Consider the following 9,547-nt stretch of genomic DNA (forward strand, 5'->3'; position numbering starts at 1 on the left):
TGTAAAGCAGTTTTACTCCAATAAAGATGTTTTTTTTTTAAAAATGTATGCAATGAAACATTTTTATCAGTGTTAAAAAAGTATTAAACCAGACATTTTTAAAACAAAACAAACAAAAATTCAATATCTGAGTTTCAGATTTCCTACCCAGGCATTAATTCCCATTAAAAAAAATAGACACATGTTCAAAAAGTGTCCTTTTATTATTTCCTAGTAACATATATTGTATAAATACTCTATTTTTATATGACCTTTTACAAAAGCGATATAACTTAAAAGTTTTATCATTAGAAAGAAATGTATAAAAATAAATATGTTATTATAGGCATTTATTACAAACTATAGTCCTTCTTAGAAGGAACACACAGGCCAATACTTATAAAGTACATAGAATTTATAGTAACATATTTTACTATATACATATGGAAAAAAGTCATTTTCTTTCATAGTAGAAGAGCTGAACAGACATTCACCAGGATATGACTGTTGGACCAGCTGCTGGGGATGGACCCGCTACCCCTCAGTAGCCTCCCCACCATGAGATGTGTGATCTCAATGTCCCCAAACACTGGGGACCCTGTTGTACACACCCCATTCTTGTTCTGGCATTACATTCTTTTTGTGTGATCTTACTGACTTTCTTCAGACACAAACTGTTTTTTGTTTTTTTTTCCACATCCACATTCTTTAAGTAGGCTTACCTCAGGAGGAAAGAAATGTAGGAGGTACCCAGATCAACGGGCCTCCCCTAGCTTTTACCAGCATCTGATACATCACTGCTTTTCTTCCCCTTGTAGACTTAATGCTGTTTTTACAAATACATGGAATTGTTTCTTCATCAAAATGAATTCACGAATAAAGACACAATAATGGCACAAGAAAGGAAAGATGGAGTCATTTGAGTCACTGGACGTTGCTAAGCATTTCTCATGCTGGACAGTCCTGAATTCTTAACTCTCAGCAGAAGAGATGGCATAAACATTCTCTGAAACCACAGCAGTTAGGAACAGTGATGGTCAAAGATCCTATGTGTGTTCCTTTCTCCCTCCATGGGTAGTGAGGTAAAGTAAGCCACATCTTAAACCAAAAACCTCATCTTCCTCCTGCTTTTCATTTCCCAACCTCCATGATACAAAGTATTTCATCAGTACCAGGAAACAGGGATTGTAGTATTTCTTACACTTACTTTGACAATTGTTTCTATTTTTGTAAAAACTTGTCACAGACTTAACAAAAGAAATAATAACGCCCTGGGGCTTTCTCATGCTATATTATTGGTCAGCTATTAAAGATCCTCATAAACTACCCTATCAATTTTGTAACTGGCAGGAAATTCTGATGATCTAACTTCTTTTCTACCTACCTGTACCTCCCAACTCATCGGCACACCTCATTGATCACCGGCAAGGTGCACTGGATTCCTCCAGCCTTCTTGATTTCAGTGCATCAGCCCTTCCCCACTGCCCTTTTCCCTCAACACTGCCCCTGCTTAACTGCATTCTGCCATTGTGCAAAAGTCTATGTAATGTTTAGGTTTCTTTAAAGGATCGCAGCTCTCGTGAGACAACACACCCCCATCATGGGACAGACACTGCAAGGTTCTCTTTTTGTAACCCTTCCCGCAAGTCTTGGAACATGGCGACCAATCCCCCAGCTGCCAGAGGGGACAAGGCAGGTCTGCACAAGGTCTGGTGCTGGCTGGCTTCACTTCCTTTGCACACTCTGAAGCGGGCTGCCCGTTGATGTCTCGGCACTCCACCAGCCTTCTCTGCACACCCTGTCCACATGACTTGGAACATTCGCCCCACTCTTCAATGACCCATTCGGAGAAAGTAGGGATGGCGTTGAAAGATTCCTTCTTCTTCTTCACGAAATAGGTGTATTTAATTTTCGGTCGAAGGGCATTGCCCACTGTCAGGACTTGGATGGTTAAGGGCTCCTTGAGAGGGCTAAAGCTTCTAATTCTTTCCAACGCTGCAGAGGAGCCACTGTATCTCAAGACGCTACCTTTGTACGTGATGTCTTGCTCTAAAGTGGACAAGGTGAAGTCGCCATTCAGGATATATGTGCCATCGGCAGCTTTGATGGCAAGGTAGCTTCCATTATTTCTGGATCCCCTCTGATTCCGTTGTTTCACTTCAATGTTTGTGGCTCCGGTTGGAATTGTGACGATATCGTGGTAGCCAGGTCTGCAGACAAGGAAAACAGATATAAAAATCTCTCATTCACCAGCTAATCATATAATCAATACTTAGCTTAAAACACCAGGTAATCATTTAAGAATGTAATTTTTACCAGACCTGTAAAAAGTTACATTGAAATGATAAGACCTTCAGGATTATGGCATTTTAACACTTACTTTGCACTAGTAACTGATCCTGATATTTTCTTGCATGTAGATCCATTTCCTCCACAAATGCCACATTTATCGAACTTCTTTTTGGAGTCTATGATGCGATCACAACCAGCTTTTACACACTGTCCTTGCACGCAGACAGAGGTGGAATCTGGGCTACAAGGAGTGCCATCTACCACCTGAAAAAGGAAGGGCACGTACCTGGTGTTACACATTAACAAGGGCAAGAGATGATGCTAGGATAGTTCTGAAAGTTTTCTCCATTAACATTACATCTTTGCTTTCCTGACTATCAAAATTAAAATAGTACTTTATAACACAGCACACACTATTCTTCTCTTTGGCTTTTTTTTCCATCTGAAAATATTATAAATTTTTTGATTATTTGTATCCTATCTCACTTTTAGCTAAGGTCAACAAAAGCAGAGCTTTTTGTCAATTTGTTTACTGCTGTATCCCCAGTATCTAGAATACTACCTGGCAATAACAGGTGCTGAATAAATCACTTGAATGTTGAATCTGCAACTGGAGACTGTTTTCATAGCCTACAGTGATAATGACACATGATAATTTCAACCAAATTCAATTCTATTTTCTACCTCAGAGCCAGATTTATCTCCTCAGCAAAACAATGCTTCCATTAGTTCAGTATATGTTCTCAAACACAAGAGTTCTCAATGCTCAGACTTTCATTTTAATAAGTCCATTTGCACATACTACTGCTAGTCACCCAGTAACAAGTACTTCGGGCCACACCTAAACTATTTTCCAAAACCACTGGATGGTTTCCGTGTTAACACATAATTTACCTAACCATGTGTAAAGGGCTTTTCTTCGCATATAGGAGTAATAATAAACCATTGCAAGAATCATAAGCGCTGGATTCAAGCTTCATTCATAGCCCAAAATAGCACCAAACTCAAAGCAAGCAGATGCCAATGTATCTAGAAGCAAAGCAGTTCTAACTTGAAATTGAACACGTTAATATATAAATTAGGGCTTCCCTGGTGGCGCAGTGGTTAAGAATCTGCCTGCCAATGGAGGGGACATGGGTTCGAGCCCTGGTCCAGGAAGATTCCACATGCCGTGGAGCAACTAAACTTGTGCGCCACAACTACTGAGCCTGCACTCTAGAGCCTGCGAGCCATAACTACTGAAACCCGCATGCCACAACTACTGAAGCTCTCGTGCCTAGAGTCCATGCTTCGCAACAAGAGAAGCCACTGCAATGAGAAACCCGCGCACCGCAACGAAGAGTAGCCCCTGCTCGCTGCAACTAGAGAAAGCCCGCGCGCAGCAACGAAGACCCAACGCAGCCATAAATAATAAATAAATAAATTAAAAGCTCAGCTTTATATATATATATATATATAAATTAAAGGAAGTACAACAGAGCTGGCATGTAAAGGGAGCAAACTAAGGCCTTGTTTCTTAGGCAAAAAGTCTGAAGAAAAGTCACTACCTTGGGCTGCAAAACGAAGAAGTAGCCAATGCCTTTGGCTTGACAGATGAGCTTGCACCTGTCCTTGGGTGAGACTCCTGCGTACTTGGGTGTCCACTCCACTGCGGGCCCGCTCCCAAAGGAAGCTTTGGAGAATTCATTGTGTGCCTCACACTGTTCCTCTCTAAAGGTTTTTCCTGGAAAGAAGGAGACGATGATGTTATCCGTTTCCAGCCTTCAACCACCCGTTTGCAGCGCATCCTTTTCACCTTCTCTCTACTCACCATTATTCTCTGGACAGTCCTCAATATTGCAGGACCTGTAGCGCACGCGCTTGCCCTCGCAGTACTTCCCTCCGTTCTTTGGGACCGGGTTGTCGCACTCCCTCATCGTATACTGAACTCCTCCACCACACGTTCTTGAACAGTCTCCCCAGGGCCCCCATGGCCCCCAGCTTCCGTGAACAGGAGTCTAAATGGAGACACAAATGATCAGCGTTAGAAACCTCTATGGAGACCTTTTCAGGAAATAGAAGAGAAAGACATGGGACAAAGAATCAATAATACGACTCTATCCTGTATCCCTGCGAGAGCCCACAGGTCGGGATGCTAACGTGGTATCTAATGTTTTAGCATCACTTGGTCTCTTTCAATTCTGAATCTTAAAGGATCGTGTGTTGCAGTGGAAAACTCACATCAAAATGCTTCTTGTCAGTCTTGTTCACACACTTGCCGTTGACACACCATTTCCCTTCTCCACAGCTGGTGCCGTCGGCCCAGGGGAAGTGTTTGGTCTGGCACACCAGCAATCCGCCAGAGGTGCCTGTGCACCAGAGGGTCGTGCACGTGCTGGCCGCGTCCGGGCAGTGTTTGGACTCATCCCCAAATGTAAACTGGCACTGCCGGTTGGCATCGTACAAGGTCCCGGGGAGATCAGAGGGGAGCTGTATGGGGCTCTGGGGCTTGTCCATCAAACATTCGCCTGCAAGGAAAAATGCCAATGAATATTAAGAAATAGCAAATTAAAGCATGCAGGGGGTAGATCAGTTTCAGAAAATACTTACCAAAAGCGATAATATATAGCAAAGCGATTTGAAAGCTGAAGAGTTTGGGGGGGAAATGTCAGAGAGATTTAAACTATCATTAAGATATTATTCTCAGTGGGATATTTCTGTATTACCAATGACAGGAAATCATTGTTCTGCTAAAAACTCAAGTTAATGTACTCTGGGAGCTACGTGACCAGAAGCACTATCTTTTACTGGAAATTAAGATCTAAAAATGCATGCGGTTGACAATGAAAGTCATTTTGAAGGAGGGAAAATAAAAAGAACAGAAAAGAAAGAAAGAGCTGGTTTCATTAGTACCCTACATCTGGATGGTTGGATAACATCTAGAAAGAGTAGCTGGAGCATCTTACCATGACCATTATCCAGAAATGATGTAATCATGTAAGCACTGCAAGGAGACCAGGGTTGGCTGCGGTCCAAATTGGAAAGCATTGACGCCATCATGTGGGAATCCCGGTTGACACCATTAATGCTGGCACATTGCTTTGCATCATCATGTGGCATGTTAAACACATGGCCTAAGAAGACATCCGAAACCCACGTTAGAATACAGGTCATTTGCAGCATTTTTTTTCCCAACAGGGATTCATTTGTCTCAAAGTGATATTTCTAGAGGAAGAAATGTGTTTTGGAGATAATCTATTTTAGAGACAATGTCTACTTTTCACAGGGTGTAAACAAACATGTAAATTTCCAAATACGTCCATAGCTCCTACTACCTTAACTTTGAATTCTAATAAAAATGACCATGTTGAGAAGAGTGGAAAAGTATTTTCTGCAGTTTCTAGGGAGCTCTGGCACCTTAAAATAGCAATATAACCTGAAGACTCTGCCTCTTAAATTAATACATAGTTTATCAATTTGAATTCATGAATTGGGCTAACTCTCACTCTAAAACAGACTTACCTAATTCGTGGGCTGTGGTGAAGGCAGCTTGTAAGCCATCATCCTCTATGACTGAGCAGCTTCTGCTGGGATCACATACAGTTCCAACATCTGCCATCCCAAGAGTATCACATGTCTGGGCTCCACACAGGTCCTACAAGGAGCAAAGGTATGTCCGTATTAACAGAGACAGAGCACGAACCTTGTGATCTAACTTTTTGGCAGGGTGTAACTTCACATGTGCTTTAGGGCATCTACATTCATTGTTGTTGAGTAGCTCTTTTAGGAGTACTTTGTGTGACTTTAAGATTTTCCCTAATGCTATTCAAAAAAGACTGTGAAACTTGAGATATTAAAATATTAAAAGAAATAAGGAAGATTAATCATGCTAGCCAATTAAAAAATGTAAGTGCCAAAATATTGGTAAAATGCCTTACATACATTTACTTATTACAAAACTGATTCCCAAGAGAATACTCTCATCATTGGCAATGTCTTCCTCTCACCTGTCTGGTGAAAAGAATCGCAGTGTCATAGTGCTCTGCATCCCGGTCACTGGGCGGGTTGTGCTGCTTTTGCCAGTTGCAGAAGTTCCGCAGAGTGAGGGCAGCGTTGGAAGTTACTTCTGGCCCCTTCTGTTCCTCATAGATGACCAGGATCTTCACTACCACCAGGCTAACTGAATTCCGAATGCTGGGGTGTTTGTATAACCGGGCCGCCACCGAGAACAAGGTGAGAAGGTAGTGCTTTAGCCCACTGCCATGGAACTCTGCCATGGACTGGTCGGCCACAAGCATAGTTTCCACATAGCGGGGGCTGGACACAAATCGCTTCTTTCTTAGGCTTCTAGTTCCTGTAAAGACACAAGAAACATAGTTTGTTCAGGGGCAGTCTAGCCAAGGATAGTTACCTTCCCAGAGTATATAAAGAAAGCCTAACCAGTCAAAGAAAACAATACAAAAATACACCCGGAGCGACAATAACAAAAATATTTGCATTTCTTTTCACTGAAAATGTTATTTTTAAAGTTTTCTCCTTTACTGTAAATTAAAAAGGCCATGTGCTCCTCTGAGGGGTGTCAGGCTTTTTTTTTTTTTTTTTTTTTTAAGCAGGATTTCTTTTGTCCTCTCTGAGATCACACAATCTGAAAAAGGCAGTGTGCGCAACCATTCTCCCCAGCTGTAGTAAAATCTTGGAGCAAGGGGGGCAGGCAGAGCCCCTGAGTCACTCTTTCACAGGCCAGGAATCAAATCCTGAATGAGATCATCGGGCTCCACGTGGAAGGCCCAGGGCAGGGCTGTGGCCTCTGCCGAGGGGCCGGCCGGGCCTGAAGAAATCTCAGCCTGCACTGCTCTGCTCGCTCGTTCCACGGGTCCCTGCGGTGCTCTGCTCTTGCCAAATCCGGGTACAAGGACCACCCAGTCTGCCAAGAAGCCGACTGCCCCACTCCCACCGCCCCAGGGAAATAAGTTCCTGCTTCGGACCACGGGGCCACGGCTGATTGTTTCGAAAAGAGCCCTCTGACTTCTGACTGAGACCCAGCCCCCAGGGAAGTTCTACGCTGGGCTCTGAGCACGTAACCGCTTCAAGGAGCGGACGTACAGGGGAGAAGAGGAAAATTTTACAAGCCACGTGAGAAAGTTCAAAAAAGAAACAAGGCACCCCAGTGAGTGACAGAATGAAAAGAACTAGACAGGAAGCACTGCACACAACAGAGAGAAACAGGGGAAGGCGGAGCAGGAAGGATCACCGGTGACTAACTTTCAACAGTGCTTCCGAGCAGAATTATGGCCGCGAGGGGGAGCGCAAAGTGGGGGGCTGGTGGGAGGCGCGGAGAGGCGGGGCGAGCTGGGCAGAGACCTCCCAAGCAGGTTCTGCAGAGGGGCCCCGCCACTGCCAGCCGGTCGGGGTCAGACTCTTAAAGGGGGGAAGGGAACAGAGGCCAGCAGAACAGGAATCGTAACGCAGCTGTCCAGGCTCGCGGGTTGCACATTCTGAGGTCACTATCCCTCCTCCACCCTCCATCTCTGCCCTCCTCTGGGCTCAGGGTGCGCGAACAGGCAGCGGTTACAAAACTAAGCGCGAAGCTGCAACTCGACCAAAGGACACATGCAAAATTGTTAAAAAGAAATTAACAAGGTGGAAATAAGTCGCACAAGCTCACATTCAACTAAAGTGGGAGGCATTGGGTTACCAGCTCTCCCTTCCGGATCGGAACGCTTCTCCTTAGCAGAAACATCATTGATAACGTCTGTCCTCTCTTGATCATTCATTATTAGGGCAAATGGAATTAACTGCTCCAGGAGGCTTTGGTTAGTTCACCAACCCAAATCTTAAGCCGCATTCCCTCCACACCACGTCTCCGTCCTGTCCGCAGACATAGGCTCGCGTCTGCGAACAGGACTCTACCCTCAAGTCGCGCAGCACAGAGAAGGTAGGGAGAGGGAGATGAATGGAGAGACAAGTGGGAACCACTCTTCTGGGAATGATACCTGTTGGCTGTCCCGTGCGCTGTGTCGCTCGGTCCCGCGGCGGCCCCTGCGCCGTGGCGTGCTCGCCCTCCGACCCCGCTCCCCCCGCGAGCTGCGTCTCGTCGTCCAGGACCCCGCACCTGGCGCCGCCGCCACCCCGCCGCCTCCGCCGCAAGAGATGGAACTGGGGCCGCGCCGGAGGCTCCTCCTCGGCTGCGGCGGCCGGCGCGGGCTGGATGAAGTACTCCTCGCCCTGCAGGTAGAAGGCGCCGCGCACGCCCTCGCAGAGACTGAGAGCGGCGGCGGAGCTGGGGTCGCCGTTCACCGTGCCAGAGTAGAAGCAGTGCGCCAGGTCGCCAACGGGATCAGAACGCGACGCGTCGGGCCCGGGTCTGCGCCCCACCGTCTGGAGCGTGAAGCCGGGGGCCAGGAAGCCGCGGTCCGGCTGCAGCTCCAGCAGCAGCTGCCGGCCGAAGGCGTCCAGGCGGAGGTGCGTGGTCCTGTGTCCTGGGTCGCGCTCCGGTGCCAGCAGCACCAGCTCCTCGTCTTCCTCGGTGGGGCGCCCGCGCACGCCCGGCACGACCAGCAGCGCTGAGGCCGCGGCGAGCAGCAGCTGCAGCAGCACGGGCGCAGGCTGCGAGCCGCGAGAACGTCGCGCCGTGTTCCCCATGTCGCCTCCTGCCGTGCGCCTTCCGAACCCCGCGGGGACCGCTCTCGGCACCCGAGTCCCGGGAGGCACCGCGCGCCGCCGCGCACTGAGCGAAGGGGCTATTGTTCGGGTCCGGAGCGCAGAGCCTCGCTGGCCTGCCTCGGGATTGTTAAAATTAACAATTACTATGATTCTTGGAAAGTGCGCGCAGAGCCAGCCGCAGATGGGGCTCCCGGAGTCACTAGAGAGGAGGCGCTGCAGTTCTGCCGGCGCGCGGGAAGTTTTTCTTCTAGCGAAGAGCTGGAGGCACCGCGCAGCAAGCTCTGGTGGGGTGGCTGATGCGGAGACACGGAGCGCCCTGGGACGCCTCTGGGAGAGGGGCTTCGGGCCACACGAGGATCGGCGCCTGGAGTTCCCCGCTTCGGTCTCCGCCTCGGTCGCGGTGCACCTCGCTCTGCGCAGGGCTCTGTCCTCTCGGCCCTACTGCGCGCCCTGGCTATGCAAAGGCCCCAGGCTCTGAGCCGCTTTCCAGCGAGCGCAAGAATGGGGCAGCCCGGGCCGCCTTTTTATAGTTTTTGAAAATGTCTCCGCCCACCCCCCCTTACCCCCTTTCTCCTCCCTCTTGGCCGCCTTTCTATCCCCGGGACGCCGCCCCCTGAACTCAGTCGGAGCGAAA

At 47.6% G+C, this 9,547-nt stretch overlaps 1 protein-coding gene across 1 annotated transcript; it reads right to left on the bottom strand.

The window, feature by feature from the left end:
* Nucleotides 1-314: 314 nt before the first annotated feature.
* Nucleotides 315-9,346, bottom strand: ADAMTS1 (ADAM metallopeptidase with thrombospondin type 1 motif 1). The gene is made up of 9 exons (XM_032631193.1): nucleotides 8,244-9,346; nucleotides 6,258-6,604; nucleotides 5,773-5,905; nucleotides 5,217-5,384; nucleotides 4,492-4,778; nucleotides 4,082-4,268; nucleotides 3,819-3,994; nucleotides 2,360-2,535; nucleotides 315-2,189 (listed from the first exon to the last, which is right to left on the bottom strand). The coding sequence occupies exons 1-9, from the start codon at nucleotides 8,890-8,892 to the stop codon at nucleotides 1,490-1,492; spliced, it is 2,823 nt and encodes a 940-aa protein (XP_032487084.1). The 5' UTR covers nucleotides 8,893-9,346; the 3' UTR covers nucleotides 315-1,489.
* Nucleotides 9,347-9,547: the final 201 nt, after the last annotated feature.

Source organism: Phocoena sinus, chromosome 4 (assembly GCF_008692025.1).
Source record: "Phocoena sinus isolate mPhoSin1 chromosome 4, mPhoSin1.pri, whole genome shotgun sequence".
Lineage (NCBI taxonomy): Eukaryota > Metazoa > Chordata > Mammalia > Artiodactyla > Phocoenidae > Phocoena > Phocoena sinus.